General features: G+C 42.6%; 1 protein-coding gene across 1 annotated transcript in view; it reads left to right on the top strand.

Annotated features, from left to right (window-relative positions):
* PSMC6 (proteasome 26S subunit, ATPase 6) overlaps nt 1-18,316 on the top strand; it is a 29,556-nt gene extending 11,240 nt beyond the window's left edge. Inside the window, exons 11-14 of the mRNA XM_088457953.1 lie at nt 210-330; nt 991-1,071; nt 2,975-3,046; nt 17,840-18,316. Of these exons, the coding sequence (XP_088314079.1) occupies nt 210-330; nt 991-1,071; nt 2,975-3,046; nt 17,840-17,958 (393 nt within the window). The 3' untranslated portion in view covers nt 17,959-18,316. The remainder of the gene's footprint in view (nt 1-209; nt 331-990; nt 1,072-2,974; nt 3,047-17,839) is intronic.
* Nucleotides 18,317-20,814: the final 2,498 nt, after the last annotated feature.

The following is a 20,814-nucleotide window of genomic DNA, read 5'->3' as shown; positions in this document are numbered from 1 at the left end:
CTTGTTGTGTGATCAGTACAGTGTGTGAGACACTGACAAGTGTATTTATTCCTCTTTCGTCCGAGCTGGCGGACACTGAGACGACTCTCGCACAGCGATTTTATCAGGAGCGCCAGAGTCTTTGCAGCGCCCCCCAGATGGACTCGGAGGAATTGATTTTTACGGTGAGTACAAAATATCCTAATTTTGTGTTGTTTTTTTTTTGCCAGTTACTGAACCAGATGGACGGATTTGATACCCTGCACAGAGTGAAAATGATAATGGCGACTAACAGACCAGACACATTAGACCCGGCCTTGCTACGCCCTGGGAGACTCGACCGGAAAATTCGTACGTGTTTTGTGATCTTTTGTGATTAACCGCTTAATGGCTGTAGTAAGCAAACCAAACCAAATCTAACTTTCTGGGATGCGTTAGTTTTTTTTTTCTTGTCCAAAATAGGTTTTTCTGTATCATTTTTAGTTTTTTAGATTTCTCTTTATTGGCATTACTTAGGGCAGAGTTTCACAAACTTATTGAATCACGGCGCCTTAGAGTATCAGAATTGTTTTCATGGCACCCCTAAGCCCAAAGTTTCTCTTTGAGAAATTCAGAAAAAATAACTAAATTAAGTAAATTGTGCTCCCCTGTCACCCTTAGGGTCAGGTATGTGGTTGTAGACAGGTTTTTCCTTCTGTTTGTTCAGATATTTACATTACATTGACTATAAATAATTTGATTTTGTGCTAGACCACCAACTGAGGCACCCCCTGCACGTGCCCTGTGGCACCCCAGGGTGCCACGGCACACAGTTTGGGAACCACTGACTTAGGGTAATGCAGACAATTACAAGAAATATATATAATACCCATGTCGTATTATTGGCTAGAACGTCTGTGCGCACTAAGTATAACAGCAAATGTGTATCCCACCCACCCCGTGTGCTGCCTGACAGGACATAGGTACACGTACGGCGATCGGCAGCTGCTGATATTGTGTTTTGTTTTGCAGATATTGAATTGCCCAATGAACAAGCCAGATTAGACATTTTGAAGATCCATGCTGGCCCCATCACTAAACATGGTGAAATAGGTAAATAAGTCTGAGCCTGTCAGAGAGATCTCTAATGGTGAAACACACGGTCAGATCTGTCAGATGAACGATCGAAAGATTATACCAAAGATTTGAACGATTTCAGACAGTATTAAAATGAATGAAATCATCAAAATCTGACTGCAAACACAGACAATGTCAGATATCGTTATTTGACAAGTGGGAACGCACATCGTTTATCGTTGCAGGCCCACACGTCAGATTTTCTTTCAGATATGAACAATTGAACGATTTTTAAAATCGTTATCGTTCATATCTGACAACAAATCTGACCGTGTGTATGCACCATTACATCTCATACATTACTTGTGGCCTCTTCTGAAGACGAACCCCTAACAACCAGTGGAGGATCTAATCTAAAGGTGCGTACACACTGGGCGATACAGTGGACGACTGAACGATAACGATATCATTCAGTCGTCCACTTTATCGTCCATTTTTAACCCCAAAAAGATGAACGATAACGACGCGCGTTCCCGCGGGTCGTTCGTCATTATCGTTCATCGGGCTGGCATGCAGGCCAACCTGACTATCTCGTCAGGTTGCTGCATGTCAGGGAATGGGGGAGAGAGCCCGGCGCTGAACGATATCGTTAATGATATCGTTCAGCGGCTGTGCTCAATGTCATGAACGACATTGAGCACAGCCTGCCAGGGACAACACTACACGATATCGCTCAGGGAGCATATCGTGTAGTGTGTACCCACCATTAGAGCTGCAGAGCGGCAGCCCCCTCAGTAATATCTGCTACTGCTCACCACACCCAGTGAGCCCCGGTCCCATCACTATTCACTACTTGGTGGCACTGGCAGTGTAAGAGCTGGGTACGGGATGCCAGCGCCTGGGGATCCTGGCAGTCAAAATCCTGACACTGGCATCCCGACAGGGTTATGACACCGACACCTGTCTGTAGGTATCCTTACCCTTCTCCTACCTCTAACCCTCCCTCCCCGGTGTCTAAACCCATAACCCCCCCCTCGGTGCCTAAACTTAATTTTCCCCCTAACTCCGCTACCTACTTTTGGTATGGCGACGTCGGGATTTCGGTTCCGGGATTCTAAGTGCATACATCCCATGTGCCCGGGATATTGACTGGATCTTGTGTAGGAGATGATACTGGACACTGCAGACAGACCGGCCCCTAAAGAGGAGTGTTCAAGTAGTGGCTTCTTCCTATTGGTAGCTCTTAATGCTAATATCCTACAGACTGGCAGAAAACTCCTCCCCCTAGGACTGCCAGTCCTGCCGTAAGAGCTCCTAGCAAGTGGCCAACACTGCAAACTGCCGGGCGTACAGTGCTCCTAGCGGCTGCAGACTATACCAACCATAGATGTTATTTTAGTGCGACTGCACATGCGTGAAAATTAATGGACATACTGGCGGCAGCAGAAATTTGATATAAGTCTTAGTGACATCATCATGAAGCATTTCATGCATTGGCAGCTCATATCTAATCTTAAAGGAAGGAGCCACCGCTGCTAATTCAGTCATTCAGACCCCAACAGTCAATAGGTTGACTGACAAAAGGTCGGCAAGTTCAAATGGTCAGGGCTTTTTTTTTTTTTTTTTACTTTTAACCTTAACCCTCCCCCTGGTGCTGAACCCTTGCCATTCCCTCCGGCAGTCTAACCTTAAAAATGTGGGGGAAAAAACAAAGAACCATTTGAACGTCTGCCTTTTTTTGTCCATGTCGACCTATTGCATGTTGACCTATTGACTGTCAACCTTTACATTTTCTATCTTCTATCCTGATTCCAGCTCAAACCGGACAATGGCCAGTGACCTCTATAAACCTCTAAGTAACCCCTTTAACTCTGGCATAGACTCCTTTTATAGTGTGTTGAGATAATCTATTGTCATTCTCACACTGCTCTTATTTTAGATTATGAAGCCATCGTGAAGCTTTCAGATGGGTTCAATGGAGCAGATCTGAGAAATGTCTGCACTGAAGCCGGTAAGGGGTAGTTTGTAATAAGCCTACATTACAGTGTATAGTATTACCACGGGCGCTGTATCCGTGCTGTGAGAATAAATAAGGCTACATTGCAGTGTATAGTATTACCACGGGCGCTGTATACGTGCTGTGAGAATAAATAAGCCTACATTACAGTGTATAGTATTACCACGGACGCTGTATACGTGCTGTGAGAATAAATAAGCCTACATTACAGTGTATAGTATTACCACGGGCGCTGTATACGTGCTGTGAGAATAAATAAGCCTACATTGCAGTGTATAGTATTACCACGGGCGCTGTATCCGTGCTGTGAGAATAAATAAGCCTACATTACAGTGTATAGTATTACCACGGGCGCTGTATACGTGCTGTGAGAATAAATAAGCCTACATTACAGTGTATAGTATTACCACGGGCGCTGTATCCGTGCTGTGAGAATAAATAAGCCTACATTACAGTGTATAGTATTACCACGGGCGCTGTATACGTGCTGTGAGAATAAATAAGCCTACATTGCAGTGTATAGTATTACCACGGGCGCTGTATACGTGCTGTGAGAATAAATAAGCCTACATTACAGTGTATAGTATTACCACGGGCGCTGTATACGTGCTGTGAGAATAAATAAGCCTACATTACAGTGTATAGTATTACCACGGGCGCTGTATACGTGCTGTGAGAATAAATAAGCCTACATTACAGTGTATAGTATTACCACGGGCGCTGTATCCGTGCTGTGTGAATAAATAAGGCTACATTGCAGTGTATAGTATTACCACGGGCGCTGTATACGTGCTGTGAGAATAAATAAGCCTACATTACAGTGTATAGTATTACCACGGGCGCTGTATCCGTGCTGTGAGAATAAATAAGCCTACATTAGTGTATAGTATTACCACGGGCGCTGTATCTGTGCTGTGAGAATAAATAAGCCTACATTGCAGTGTATAGTATTACCACGGGCGCTGTATACGTGCTGTGAGAATAAATAAGCCTACATTACAGTGTATAGTATTACCACGGGCGCTGTATACGTGCTGTGAGAATAAATAAGCCTACATTACAGTGTATAGTATTACCACGGGCGCTGTATCCGTGCTGTGAGAATAAATAAGCCTACATTGCAGTGTATAGTATTACCACGGGCGCTGTATACGTGCTGTGAGAATAAATAAGCCTACATTGCAGTGTATAGTATTACCACGGGCGCTGTATACGTGCTGTGAGAATAAATAAGCCTACATTACAGTGTATAGTATTACCACGGGCGCTGTATACGTGCTGTGAGAATAAATAAGCCTACATTACAGTGTATAGTATTACCACGGGCGCTGTATCCGTGCTGTGAGAATAAATAAGGCTACATTGCAGTGTATAGTATTACCACGGGCGCTGTATACGTGCTGTGAGAATAAATAAGCCTACATTACAGTGTATAGTATTACCACGGACGCTGTATACGTGCTGTGAGAATAAATAAGCCTACATTACAGTGTATAGTATTACCACGGGCGCTGTATACGTGCTGTGAGAATAAATAAGCCTACATTGCAGTGTATAGTATTACCACGGGCGCTGTATCCGTGCTGTGAGAATAAATAAGCCTACATTACAGTGTATAGTATTACCACGGGCGCTGTATACGTGCTGTGAGAATAAATAAGCCTACATTACAGTGTATAGTATTACCACGGGCGCTGTATCCGTGCTGTGAGAATAAATAAGCCTACATTACAGTGTATAGTATTACCACGGGCGCTGTATACGTGCTGTGAGAATAAATAAGCCTACATTGCAGTGTATAGTATTACCACGGGCGCTGTATACGTGCTGTGAGAATAAATAAGCCTACATTACAGTGTATAGTATTACCACGGGCGCTGTATACGTGCTGTGAGAATAAATAAGCCTACATTACAGTGTATAGTATTACCACGGGCGCTGTATACGTGCTGTGAGAATAAATAAGCCTACATTACAGTGTATAGTATTACCACGGGCGCTGTATCCGTGCTGTGTGAATAAATAAGGCTACATTGCAGTGTATAGTATTACCACGGGCGCTGTATACGTGCTGTGAGAATAAATAAGCCTACATTACAGTGTATAGTATTACCACGGGCGCTGTATACGTGCTGTGAGAATAAATAAGCCTACATTACAGTGTATAGTATTACCACGGACGCTGTATACGTGCTGTGAGAATAAATAAGCCTACATTACAGTGTATAGTATTACCACGGGCGCTGTATCCGTGCTGTGAGAATAAATAAGCCTACATTGCAGTGTATAGTATTACCACGGGCGCTGTATCCGTGCTGTGAGAATAAATAGGCCTACATTGCAGTGTATAGTATTACCACGGGCGCTGTATCCGTGCTGTGAGAATAAATAAGCCTACATTGCAGTGTATAGTATTACCACGGGCGCTGTATCCGTGCTGTGAGAATAAATAAGCCTACATTACAGTGTATAGTATTACCACGGGCGCTGTATCTGTGCTGTGAGAATAAATAAGGCTACATTGCAGTGTATAGTATTACCACGGGCGCTGTATCTGTGCTGTGAGAATAAATAAGGCTACATTGCAGTGTATAGTATTACCACGGGCGCTGTATACGTGCTGTGAGAATAAATAAGCCTACATTACAGTGTATAGTATTACCACGGGCGCTGTATCCGTGCTGTGAGAATAAATAAGCCTACATTACAGTGTATAGTATTACCACGGGCGCTGTATCTGTGCTGTGAGAATAAATAAGCCTACATTACAGTGTATAGTATTACCACGGGCGCTGTATCCGTGCTGTGAGAATAAATAAGCCTACATTGCAGTGTATAGTATTACCACGGGCGCTGTATCCGTGCTGTGAGAATAAATAAGCCTACATTGCAGTGTATAGTATTACCACGGGCGCTGTATACGTGCTGTGAGAATAAATAAGCCTACATTGCAGTGTATAGTATTACCACGGGCGCTGTATACGTGCTGTGAGAATAAATAAGCCTACATTACAGTGTATAGTATTACCACGGGCGCTGTATCCGTGCTGTGAGAATAAATAAGCCTACATTACAGTGTATAGTATTACCACGGGCGCTGTATCCGTGCTGTGAGAATAAATAAGCCTACATTACAGTGTATAGTATTACCACGGGCGCTGTATACGTGCTGTGAGAATAAATAAGCCTACATTGCAGTGTATAGTATTACCACGGGCGCTGTATCCGTGCTGTGAGAATAAATAAGCCTACATTGCAGTGTATAGTATTACCACGGGCGCTGTATCCGTGCTGTGAGAATAAATAAGCCTACATTGCAGTGTATAGTATTACCACGGGCGCTGTATCCGTGCTGTGAGAATAAATAAGCCTACATTGCAGTGTATAGTATTACCACGGGCGCTGTATACGTGCTGTGAGAATAAATAAGCCTACATTAGTGTATAGTATTACCACGGGCGCTGTATCCGTGCTGTGAGAATAAATAAGCCTACATTACAGTGTATAGTATTACCACGGGCGCTGTATCCGTGCTGTGAGAATAAATAAGCCTACATTACAGTGTATAGTATTACCACGGGCGCTGTATACGTGCTGTGAGAATAAATAAGGCTACATTGCAGTGTATAGTATTACCACGGGCGCTGTATACGTGCTGTGAGAATAAATAAGCCTACATTACAGTGTATAGTATTACCACGGGTGCTGTGAGAATAAATAATCCTACATTACAGTGTATAGTATTACCACGGGCGCTGTATCTGTGCTGTGAGAATAAATAAGCCTACATTACAGTGTATAGTATTACCACGGGCGCTGTATCTGTGCTGTGAGAATAAATAAGGCTACATTGCAGTGTATAGTATTACCACGGGCGCTGTATACGTGCTGTGAGAATAAATAAGCCTACATTGCAGTGTATAGTATTACCACGGGCGCTGTATACGTGCTGTGAGAATAAATAAGCCTACATTAGTGTATAGTATTACCACGGGCTCTGTATACGTGCTGTGAGAATAAATAAGGCTACATTACAGTGTATAGTATTACCACGGGCGCTGTATCCGTGCTGTGAGAATAAATAAGGCTACATTACAGTGTATAGTATTACCACGGGCGCTGTATCTGTGCTGTGAGAATAAATAAGCCTACATTAGTGTATAGTATTACCACGGGCTCTGTATACGTGCTGTGAGAATAAATAAGCCTACATTGCAGTGTATAGTATTACCACGGGCGCTGTATCCGTGCTGTGAGAATAAATAAGCTTACATTACAGTGTATAGTATTACCACGGGCGCTGTATCTGTGCTGTGAGAATAAATAAGGCTACATTACAGTGTATAGTATTACCACGGGCGCTGTATCTGTGCTGTGAGAATAAATAAGCCTACATTAGTGTATAGTATTACCACGGGCGCTGTACACGTGCTGTGAGAATAAATAAGCCTACATTGCAGTGTATAGTATTACCACGGGCGCTGTATCTGTGCTGTGAGAATAAATAAGCCTACATTGCAGTGTATAGTATTACCACGGGCGCTGTATACGTGCTGTGAGAATAAATAAGCCGGGCGCTGTATACGTGCTGTGAGAATAAATAAGCCTACATTGCAGTGTATAGTATTACCACGGGCGCTGTATCTGTGCTGTGAGAATAAATAAGGCTACATTGCAGTGTATAGTATTACCACGGGCGCTGTATCCATGCTGTGAGAATAAATAAGGCTACATTACAGTGTATAGTATTATCTCGGGCGCTGTATACGTGCTGTGAGAATAAATAAGCCTACATTACAGTGTATAGTATTACCACGGGTGCTGTATCCGTGCTGTGAGAATAAATAAGCCTACATTACAGTGTATAGTATTACCACGGGTGCTGTATCCGTGCTGTGAGAATAAATAAGCCTACATTACAGTGTATAGTATTACCACGGGCGCTGTATCTGTGCTGTGAGAATAAATAAGCCTACATTACAGTGTATAGTATTACCACGGGCGCTGTATCTGTGCTGTGAGAATAAATAAGCCTACATTACAGTGTATAGTATTACCACGGGCGCTGTATCTGTGCTGTGAGAATAAATAAGCCTACATTACAGTGTATAGTATTACCACGGGCGCTGTATCCGTGCTGTGAGAATAAATAAGCCTACATTACAGTGTATAGTATTACCACGGGCGCTGTATCTGTGCTGTGAGAATAAATAAGCCTACATTACAGTGTATAGTATTACCACGGGCGCTGTATCTGTGCTGTGAGAATAAATAAGCCTACATTACAGTGTATAGTATTACCACGGGCACTGTATCCGTGCTGTGAGAATAAATAAGGCTACATTGCAGTGTATAGTATTACCACGGGCGCTGTATACGTGCTGTGAGAATAAATAAGCCTACATTACAGTGTATAGTATTACCACGGGTGCTGTGAGAATAAATAAGCCTACATTACAGTGTATAGTATTACCACGGGCGCTGTATCCGTGCTGTGAGAATAAATAAGCCTACATTACAGTGTATAGTATTACCACGGGCGCTGTATCCGTGCTGTGAGAATAAATAAGCCTACATTGCAGTGTATAGTATTACCACGGGCGCTGTATACGTGCTGTGAGAATAAATAAGCCTACATTGCAGTGTATAGTATTACCACGGGCGCTGTATCCGTGCTGTGAGAATAAATAAGCCTACATTACAGTGTATAGTATTACCACGGGCTCTGTATACGTGCTGTGAGAATAAATAAGCCTACATTACAGTGTATAGTATTACCACGGGCGCTGTATCCGTGCTGTGAGAATAAATAAGCCTACATTACAGTGTATAGTATTACCACGGGCTCTGTATACGTGCTGTGAGAATAAATAAGCCTACATTACAGTGTATAGTATTACCACGGGTGCTGTGAGAATAAATAAGGCTACATTGCAGTGTATAGTATTACCACGGGCTCTGTATACGTGCTGTGAGAATAAATAAGCCTACATTGCAGTGTATAGTATTACCACGGGCGCTGTATCCGTGCTGTGAGAATAAATAAGCCTACATTACAGTGTATAGTATTACCACGGGCTCTGTATACGTGCTGTGAGAATAAATAAGCCTACATTACAGTGTATAGTATTACCACGGGTGCTGTGAGAATAAATAAGCCTACATTGCAGTGTATAGTATTACCACGGGCGCTGTATCCGTGCTGTGAGAATAAATAAGCCTACATTACAGTGTATAGTATTACCACGGGCGCTGTATCCGTGCTGTGAGAATAAATAAGCCTACATTACAGTGTATAGTATTACCACGGGTGCTGTGAGAATAAATAAGCCTACATTGCAGTGTATAGTATTACCACGGGCTCTGTATACGTGCTGTGAGAATAAATAAGCCTACATTACAGTGTATAGTATTACCACGGGCGCTGTATACGTGCTGTGAGAATAAATAAGCCTACATTGCAGTGTATAGTATTACCACGGGCGCTGTATCTGTGCTGTGAGAATAAATAAGCCTACATTACAGTGTATAGTATTACCACGGGCGCTGTATCCGTGCTGTGAGAATAAATAAGCCTACATTACAGTGTATAGTATTACCACGGGCGCTGTATCCGTGCTGTGTGAATAAATAAGGCTACATTGCAGTGTATAGTATTACCACGGGCGCTGTATACGTGCTGTGAGAATAAATAAGCCTACATTACAGTGTATAGTATTACCACGGGCGCTGTATCCGTGCTGTGAGAATAAATAAGCCTACATTAGTGTATAGTATTACCACGGGCGCTGTATCTGTGCTGTGAGAATAAATAAGCCTACATTGCAGTGTATAGTATTACCACGGGCGCTGTATACGTGCTGTGAGAATAAATAAGCCTACATTACAGTGTATAGTATTACCACGGGCGCTGTATACGTGCTGTGAGAATAAATAAGCCTACATTACAGTGTATAGTATTACCACGGGCGCTGTATCCGTGCTGTGAGAATAAATAAGCCTACATTGCAGTGTATAGTATTACCACGGGCGCTGTATACGTGCTGTGAGAATAAATAAGCCTACATTGCAGTGTATAGTATTACCACGGGCGCTGTATACGTGCTGTGAGAATAAATAAGCCTACATTACAGTGTATAGTATTACCACGGGCGCTGTATACGTGCTGTGAGAATAAATAAGCCTACATTACAGTGTATAGTATTACCACGGGCGCTGTATCCGTGCTGTGAGAATAAATAAGGCTACATTGCAGTGTATAGTATTACCACGGGCGCTGTATACGTGCTGTGAGAATAAATAAGCCTACATTACAGTGTATAGTATTACCACGGACGCTGTATACGTGCTGTGAGAATAAATAAGCCTACATTACAGTGTATAGTATTACCACGGGCGCTGTATACGTGCTGTGAGAATAAATAAGCCTACATTGCAGTGTATAGTATTACCACGGGCGCTGTATCCGTGCTGTGAGAATAAATAAGCCTACATTACAGTGTATAGTATTACCACGGGCGCTGTATCCGTGCTGTGAGAATAAATAAGCCTACATTACAGTGTATAGTATTACCACGGGCGCTGTATCCGTGCTGTGAGAATAAATAAGCCTACATTACAGTGTATAGTATTACCACGGGCGCTGTATACGTGCTGTGAGAATAAATAAGCCTACATTGCAGTGTATAGTATTACCACGGGCGCTGTATACGTGCTGTGAGAATAAATAAGCCTACATTACAGTGTATAGTATTACCACGGGCGCTGTATACGTGCTGTGAGAATAAATAAGCCTACATTACAGTGTATAGTATTACCACGGGCGCTGTATACGTGCTGTGAGAATAAATAAGCCTACATTACAGTGTATAGTATTACCACGGGCGCTGTATCCGTGCTGTGTGAATAAATAAGGCTACATTGCAGTGTATAGTATTACCACGGGCGCTGTATACGTGCTGTGAGAATAAATAAGCCTACATTACAGTGTATAGTATTACCACGGGCGCTGTATACGTGCTGTGAGAATAAATAAGCCTACATTACAGTGTATAGTATTACCACGGGCGCTGTATACGTGCTGTGAGAATAAATAAGCCTACATTACAGTGTATAGTATTACCACGGGCGCTGTATCCGTGCTGTGAGAATAAATAAGCCTACATTGCAGTGTATAGTATTACCACGGGCGCTGTATCCGTGCTGTGAGAATAAATAGGCCTACATTGCAGTGTATAGTATTACCACGGGCGCTGTATCCGTGCTGTGAGAATAAATAAGCCTACATTGCAGTGTATAGTATTACCACGGGCGCTGTATCCGTGCTGTGAGAATAAATAAGCCTACATTACAGTGTATAGTATTACCACGGGCGCTGTATCTGTGCTGTGAGAATAAATAAGGCTACATTGCAGTGTATAGTATTACCACGGGCGCTGTATACGTGCTGTGAGAATAAATAAGCCTACATTACAGTGTATAGTATTACCACGGGCGCTGTATCCGTGCTGTGAGAATAAATAAGCCTACATTACAGTGTATAGTATTACCACGGGCGCTGTATCTGTGCTGTGAGAATAAATAAGCCTACATTACAGTGTATAGTATTACCACGGGCGCTGTATCCGTGCTGTGAGAATAAATAAGCCTACATTGCAGTGTATAGTATTACCACGGGCGCTGTATCCGTGCTGTGAGAATAAATAAGCCTACATTGCAGTGTATAGTATTACCACGGGCGCTGTATACGTGCTGTGAGAATAAATAAGCCTACATTGCAGTGTATAGTATTACCACGGGCGCTGTATACGTGCTGTGAGAATAAATAAGCCTACATTACAGTGTATAGTATTACCACGGGCGCTGTATACGTGCTGTGAGAATAAATAAGCCTACATTACAGTGTATAGTATTACCACGGGCGCTGTATCCGTGCTGTGAGAATAAATAAGCCTACATTACAGTGTATAGTATTACCACGGGCGCTGTATACGTGCTGTGAGAATAAATAAGCCTACATTGCAGTGTATAGTATTACCACGGGCGCTGTATCCGTGCTGTGAGAATAAATAAGCCTACATTGCAGTGTATAGTATTACCACGGGCGCTGTATCCGTGCTGTGAGAATAAATAAGCCTACATTGCAGTGTATAGTATTACCACGGGCGCTGTATCCGTGCTGTGAGAATAAATAAGCCTACATTGCAGTGTATAGTATTACCACGGGCGCTGTATCCGTGTTGTGAGAATAAATAAGCCTACATTACAGTGTATAGTATTACCACGGGCGCTGTATCCGTGCTGTGAGAATAAATAAGCCTACATTAGTGTATAGTATTACCACGGGCGCTGTATCCGTGCTGTGAGAATAAATAAGCCTACATTACAGTGTATAGTATTACCACGGGCGCTGTATACGTGCTGTGAGAATAAATAAGGCTACATTGCAGTGTATAGTATTACCACGGGCGCTGTATACGTGCTGTGAGAATAAATAAGCCTACATTACAGTGTATAGTATTACCACGGGTGCTGTGAGAATAAATAATCCTACATTACAGTGTATAGTATTACCACGGGCGCTGTATCTGTGCTGTGAGAATAAATAAGCCTACATTACAGTGTATAGTATTACCACGGGCGCTGTATACGTGCTGTGAGAATAAATAAGCCTACATTAGTGTATAGTATTACCACGGGCTCTGTATACGTGCTGTGAGAATAAATAAGGCTACATTACAGTGTATAGTATTACCACGGGCGCTGTATCCGTGCTGTGAGAATAAATAAGGCTACATTACAGTGTATAGTATTACCACGGGCGCTGTATCTGTGCTGTGAGAATAAATAAGCCTACATTAGTGTATAGTATTACCACGGGCTCTGTATACGTGCTGTGAGAATAAATAAGCCTACATTGCAGTGTATAGTATTACCACGGGCGCTGTATCCGTGCTGTGAGAATAAATAAGCTTACATTACAGTGTATAGTATTACCACGGGCGCTGTATCTGTGCTGTGAGAATAAATAAGGCTACATTACAGTGTATAGTATTACCACGGGCGCTGTATCTGTGCTGTGAGAATAAATAAGCCTACATTAGTGTATAGTATTACCACGGGCGCTGTACACGTGCTGTGAGAATAAATAAGCCTACATTGCAGTGTATAGTATTACCACGGGCGCTGTATCTGTGCTGTGAGAATAAATAAGCCTACATTGCAGTGTATAGTATTACCACGGGCGCTGTATACGTGCTGTGAGAATAAATAAGCCGGGCGCTGTATACGTGCTGTGAGAATAAATAAGCCTACATTGCAGTGTATAGTATTACCACGGGCGCTGTATCTGTGCTGTGAGAATAAATAAGGCTACATTGCAGTGTATAGTATTACCACGGGCGCTGTATCCATGCTGTGAGAATAAATAAGGCTACATTACAGTGTATAGTATTATCTCGGGCGCTGTATACGTGCTGTGAGAATAAATAAGCCTACATTACAGTGTATAGTATTACCACGGGTGCTGTATCCGTGCTGTGAGAATAAATAAGCCTACATTACAGTGTATAGTATTACCACGGGTGCTGTATCCGTGCTGTGAGAATAAATAAGCCTACATTACAGTGTATAGTATTACCACGGGCGCTGTATCTGTGCTGTGAGAATAAATAAGCCTACATTACAGTGTATAGTATTACCACGGGCGCTGTATCTGTGCTGTGAGAATAAATAAGCCTACATTACAGTGTATAGTATTACCACGGGCGCTGTATCTGTGCTGTGAGAATAAATAAGCCTACATTACAGTGTATAGTATTACCACGGGCGCTGTATCCGTGCTGTGAGAATAAATAAGCCTACATTACAGTGTATAGTATTACCACGGGCGCTGTATCTGTGCTGTGAGAATAAATAAGCCTACATTACAGTGTATAGTATTACCACGGGCGCTGTATCTGTGCTGTGAGAATAAATAAGCCTACATTACAGTGTATAGTATTACCACGGGCACTGTATCCGTGCTGTGAGAATAAATAAGGCTACATTGCAGTGTATAGTATTACCACGGGCGCTGTATACGTGCTGTGAGAATAAATAAGCCTACATTACAGTGTATAGTATTACCACGGGTGCTGTGAGAATAAATAAGCCTACATTACAGTGTATAGTATTACCACGGGCGCTGTATCCGTGCTGTGAGAATAAATAAGCCTACATTACAGTGTATAGTATTACCACGGGCGCTGTATCCGTGCTGTGAGAATAAATAAGCCTACATTGCAGTGTATAGTATTACCACGGGCGCTGTATACGTGCTGTGAGAATAAATAAGCCTACATTGCAGTGTATAGTATTACCACGGGCGCTGTATCCGTGCTGTGAGAATAAATAAGCCTACATTACAGTGTATAGTATTACCACGGGCTCTGTATACGTGCTGTGAGAATAAATAAGCCTACATTACAGTGTATAGTATTACCACGGGCGCTGTATCCGTGCTGTGAGAATAAATAAGCCTACATTACAGTGTATAGTATTACCACGGGCTCTGTATACGTGCTGTGAGAATAAATAAGCCTACATTACAGTGTATAGTATTACCACGGGTGCTGTGAGAATAAATAAGGCTACATTGCAGTGTATAGTATTACCACGGGCTCTGTATACGTGCTGTGAGAATAAATAAGCCTACATTGCAGTGTATAGTATTACCACGGGCGCTGTATCCGTGCTGTGAGAATAAATAAGCCTACATTACAGTGTATAGTATTACCACGGGCTCTGTATACGTGCTGTGAGAATAAATAAGCCTACATTACAGTGTATAGTATTACCACGGGTGCTGTGAGAATAAATAAGCCTACATTGCAGTGTATAGTATTACCACGGGCGCTGTATCCGTGCTGTGAGAATAAATAAGCCTACATTACAGTGTATAGTATTACCACGGGCGCTGTATCCGTGCTGTGAGAATAAATAAGCCTACATTACAGTGTATAGTATTACCACGGGTGCTGTGAGAATAAATAAGCCTACATTGCAGTGTATAGTATTACCACGGGCTCTGTATACGTGCTGTGAGAATAAATAAGCCTACATTACAGTGTATAGTATTACCACGGGCGCTGTATACGTGCTGTGAGAATAAATAAGCCTACATTGCAGTGTATAGTATTACCACGGGCGCTGTATCTGTGCTGTGAGAATAAATAAGCCTACATTACAGTGTATAGTATTACCACGGGCGCTGTATCCGTGCTGTGAGAATAAATAAGCCTACATTACAGTGTATAGTATTACCACGGGCGCTGTATACGTGCTGTGAGAATAAATAAGGCTACATTGCAGTGTATAGTATTACCACGGGCGCTGTATACGTGCTGTGAGAATAAATAAGCCTACATTACAGTGTATAGTATTACCACGGGTGCTGTGAGAATAAATAATCCTACATTACAGTGTATAGTATTACCACGGGCGCTGTATCTGTGCTGTGAGAATAAATAAGCCTACATTGCAGTGTATAGTATTACCACGGGCGCTGTATCTGTGCTGTGAGAATAAATAAGCCTACATTACAGTGTATAGTATTACCACGGGCACTGTATACGTGCTGTGAGAATAAAGAAGCCTACATTACAGTGTATAGTATTACCACGGGCGCTGTATCCGTGCTGTGAGAATAAATAAGCCTACATTACAGTGTATAGTATTACCACGGGCGCTGTATCCGTGCTGTGAGAATAAATAAGCCTACATTGCAGTGTATAGTATTACCACGGGCGCTGTATACGTGCTGTGAGAATAAATAAGCCTACATTACAGTGTATAGTATTACCACGGGCGCTGTATACGTGCTGTGAGAATAAATAAGCCTACATTACAGTGTATAGTATTACCACGGGCGCTGTATACGTGCTGTGAGAATAAATAAGCCTACATTACAGTGTATAGTATTACCACGGGTGCTGTGAGAATAAATAAGCCTACATTACAGTGTATAGTATTACCACGGGCGCTGTATCCGTGCTGTGAGAATAAATAAGCCTACATTACAGTGTATAGTATTACCACGGGCGCTGTATACGTGCTGTGAGAATAAATAAGCCTACATTGCAGTGTATAGTATTACCACGGGCGCTGTATCCGTGCTGTGAGAATAAATAAGCCTACATTACAGTGTATAGTATTACCACGGGCTCTGTATACGTGCTGTGAGAATAAATAAGCCTACATTACAGTGTATAGTATTACCACGGGTGCTGTGAGAATAAATAAGCCTACATTGCAGTGTATAGTATTACCACGGGCTCTGTATACGTGCTGTGAGAATAAATAAGCCTACATTACAGTGTATAGTATTACCACGGGTGCTGTGAGAATAAATAAGCCTACATTTCAGTGTATAGTATTACCACGGGCTCTGTATACGTGCTGTGAGAATAAATAAGCCTACATTACAGTGTATAGTATTACCACGGGCGCTGTATACGTGCTGTGAGAATAAATAAGCCTACATTACAGTGTATAGTATTACCACGGGCGCTGTATCTGTGCTGTGAGAATAAATAAGCCTACATTGCAGTGTATAGTATTACCACGGGCGCTGTATCTGTGCTGTGAGAATAAATAAGCCTACATTACAGTGTATAGTATTACCACGGGCGCTGTATCCGTGCTGTGAGAATAAATAAGCCTACATTACAGTGTATAGTATTACCACGGGCGCTGTATCCGTGCTGTGAGAATAAATAAGCCTACATTACAGTGTATAGTATTACCACGGGCGCTGTATACTTGCTGTGAGAATAAATAAGGCTACATTGCAGTGTATAGTATTACCACGGGCGCTGTATACGTGCTGTGAGAATAAATAAGCCTACATTACAGTGTATAGTATTACCACGGGCTCTGTATACGTGCTGTGAGAATAAATAAGCCTACATTACAGTGTATAGTATTACCACGGGCGCTGTATCTGTGCTGTGAGAATAAATAAGCCTACATTACAGTGTATAGTATTACCACGGGCGCTGTATACGTGCTGTGAGAATAAATAAGGCTACATTTCAGTGTATAGTATTACCACGGGCGCTGTATCTGTGCTGTGAGAATAAATAAGCCTACATTACAGTGTATAGTATTACCACGGGTGCTGTGAGAATAAATAATCCTACATTACAGTGTATAGTATTACCACGGGCGCTGTATCTGTGCTGTGAGAATAAATAAGCCTACATTACAGTGTATAGTATTACCACGGGTGCTGTGAGAATAAATAAGCCTACATTGCAGTGTATAGTATTACCACGGGCGCTGTATACGTGCTGTGAGAATAAATAAGGCTACATTGCAGTGTATAGTATTACCACGGGCGCTGTATACGTGCTGTGAGAATAAATAAGCCTACATTACAGTGTATAGTATTACCACGGGCGCTGTATACGTGCTGTGAGAATAAATAAGCCTACATTACAGTGTATAGTATTACCACGGGCGCTGTATCCGTGCTGTGAGAATAAATAAGCCTACATTACAGTGTATAGTATTACCACGGGCGCTGTATCCGTGCTGTTAGAATATTCTAGTGCAAATCCCCTTCAGTGCTAATTGGCCCCCTCCCCACATAATGGAAGTGTTTTATTGCTGTAGAAAATAAGAGCATTTAATTCATGATTGCATTGTACATAGGCTGTTTTTTCATGCTCCACTGCGGTAGTGACGAGTACTTTAAACCTATTTTTACTATGTAGTCTTCATGCTTGTTTGCTGGTTTTATTACAGGCATGTTCGCTATCCGGGCAGATCATGATTTCGTTGTCCAAGAAGACTTCATGAAAGCCGTCAGAAAAGTCGCAGATTCAAAGAAACTGGAGTCTAAACTAGATTATAAACCTGTCTAATACAGATAAAGACTGCATGGGTGATATGTGACCTCCGTATGAGGTTCATCTGTTCCTCTAGGGGTCTCTGGTCCTTTATTAAAAGTATATTTAACATCGTCAGGATTATTAGTTTGACAAATTCTGCAAGAAGTCTGCTACAGAATGGTTCCTGTAATGCAACGAGGCCGCATGTCTTGCAGTTTAGAAAACATTTGCATTGTAAAAACATTCTCTGTCTGGAGAGGTTAGTGAGGCCGGGGAGTAATGACAGGACAGCAGATTTAACGAAGGTTTCTGTGTTTCGTAACAAGTATTTTATATCAATTGACTTTTGTCCTTTTTCTTTCCAAGGTAAATAAACCATGTTTGAATCGGGTGTTTTCTTTTATTTCTGGGCATCAGATGATTGTAACGTTCATGAATGGTCTTTTTAAAAACTTTATATAGGAAATGGACCTCAGACTGCACACCCTGAATATATATATTTGCCTGCTTGTAAGTATGTGGGTGGTTCACAGTGAAATTGTCACGTACGATCCTATGCTATAACTATTAGGACAGAAAAGTCCTTCTATCCATATTTCATCAGTATGGACACCATTAACATACACACTACGTTCAATTTATCTTTTGTGATCTGCAGACCCCTATCTTCTCCTGTCTTAAGGGGCACATCTGCTAGGCGATATTAATGAGCGATTGAACTATATCGTTCAATCGTCCACTATAATATCGGACATGACCAGCGATGCGCGCTCCTGCTGGTCGTTCCGACATCAATTATCGCCTGAACATGCTGTACAACCTGACGATAACGACAGATTGACCATGTTCAGGGATTAGGCACCGCCCAAGAGGGTTAGGTTTAGGGTGTGTGTGGGGGGGGGGGTTAGGTTTAGGCACCCCTAAGGGAGGATTAGGAGGAGAGGTTAGGGTTAGAATTTACCTTAGTCGGGATTTTCAGCTTTCTGCCTTCTTGCGTCTGTATTACATCCGTCGGGCTTAATGATGCCTACACACTTACCGATCTGCACACGATCCGACATAGTGTACGATTTCCCTTGATACTCCTCCCCGGCAGCTCTGCACACGATTTGGTCCATCTTCAAACGATCTTTCCTGCATAGTGACACTTTTCCAGTGCATTGTAGCCCTGATTCAGAGCTGGACACTCTGACACAGCGCTTGCTCTGATTCAGGGCCATCCTTCTCTTTTTTTACAGCGGCCTTCTGGCCGCTCGCATAGCTGTAGGTGACCACCCACCGCTATAGCGAGCGGCCAAAAAGATGGTCGCGATGGTCAAGACCATCGCGACCGGGCTTGCGACGAGATCCTTGTGGTAAGGTCTCATTGCCGCAAGCCCTGGAGTATCTGGCCGGCCACGCCCACCAAAGGGGGCGTGCTGTCACTCACCATCGACAGCACGCCTCCTTTGTAGCAAGACCCATAGTGACGGCTTGCCCGTCGCTATCCGGGTCTCGCGCATGCGCACGACGGAGCCGCCTCCGTCATGCGCACTGGGCCAACATCGACCCGCTTGCGAGCGCGTCTTAATTAGGCCCTGTGTCCCAGATTGACAGATCTGCTCTACAGCACAGCAGATCTGACGATGCGATGTGCGACCAGCGGGGACTCGCATAGTGATCGTGGACTCGTGATTTCTGCGTTATTTACACAATCTGTCATTCCGATGAGTCGGAATTGGCCAGATCGTGTAGAAAAAATAATAATTGGTAAGTGTGTAGGTACCTTTAGTATGGCGGTATGTCACATCTATTCCGCTTTCAGCACTGGGTTGGTGTTTCCTAGAGTTTGGTCGGGTGGGGTCCAGGTTTCCCTGCGGTAGTGGAAGTGGACCCTAATCCTGGCTGGTGCAGTTTATTTAATATTTATTCAGTCATTATATAGCGTGCACACATTCCGCAGCGCTGTGCAGAGAATATTTGTCACTCCCATCTGTCCATGCCCCAGAGGCGCTTACAATCCATAGACCCTGTCTCATGGACACAATAGAATTTATTTATTTTTTATTACAGAAGCTAATTAACCTAAATTGTCCTTTGAAAAAATGGGTGTGGTATAAGAGATAGATAGACAGTAATTAGTTAGACAATGTCTAGATAGACACCAGATGTTAGACAGTCAATAGTTAGACAGGGGAAAAAAAAGTTAGACACAAAAAAGTGTCATACACATTAAAGGCATAGCCCCATTCACGGTGAGATTCAAGGTTGGTAAGATCAGTTGTACGATTTCCCTGGAAATTCTTCATAATATGAGGTCAAATGGTGTACGATTGATCATTAAGATCATAAGATAAGATACATAGAAGTGTATCACATCCTCCACGATCAGTTGAGATCTCTCTGCAGAACCATCTGATCTGCGATCCAACTAGACGAGGGCGGGGACGTGCATCGGGGTCGCAGAAGACTCAAAATACAACTATTTGCAAACGATTGGTGTGTCCAACCTGTAGAAACTGCCAAAATCGTGTTAAAAATCATCCCGTATATGGCCAGCTTTTGACGTGGAAGAATTTCGACAGGTACAAAAGGTTGACAGGAAAATGGTAGACACAAAAATGGTCGACAATTATTATTTTATTTATTTTTTTAGCCCTAATCTTCACCCTAACCCTCCCCTTGGTCTCTAACCCTCCCTCCCAGTGCCTAGCCATGGGGGTAAGTACCTAACCCTAAAAAAAAAAAAAAAAAAGTTGACCATTTTTCTGTCTATCTTTTTCATGTCGATCTTTTGTACCTGAAAATCTTTTTACATGTCTGACTTTTGTCTGTGTCAAACTTTCATACTTGTCTAACTATTAACTGTCTAACATCTGGTGTCTATCTAGACATTGTCTAACTAATTAC

This window comes from Taudactylus pleione, unplaced genomic scaffold, assembly GCF_031769625.1.
Source record: "Taudactylus pleione unplaced genomic scaffold, aTauple2 ptg000796l, whole genome shotgun sequence".
NCBI classification, from domain to species: Eukaryota; Metazoa; Chordata; class Amphibia; order Anura; family Myobatrachidae; genus Taudactylus; species Taudactylus pleione.
This window is presented reverse-complemented; position numbering and strand designations above follow the sequence as displayed.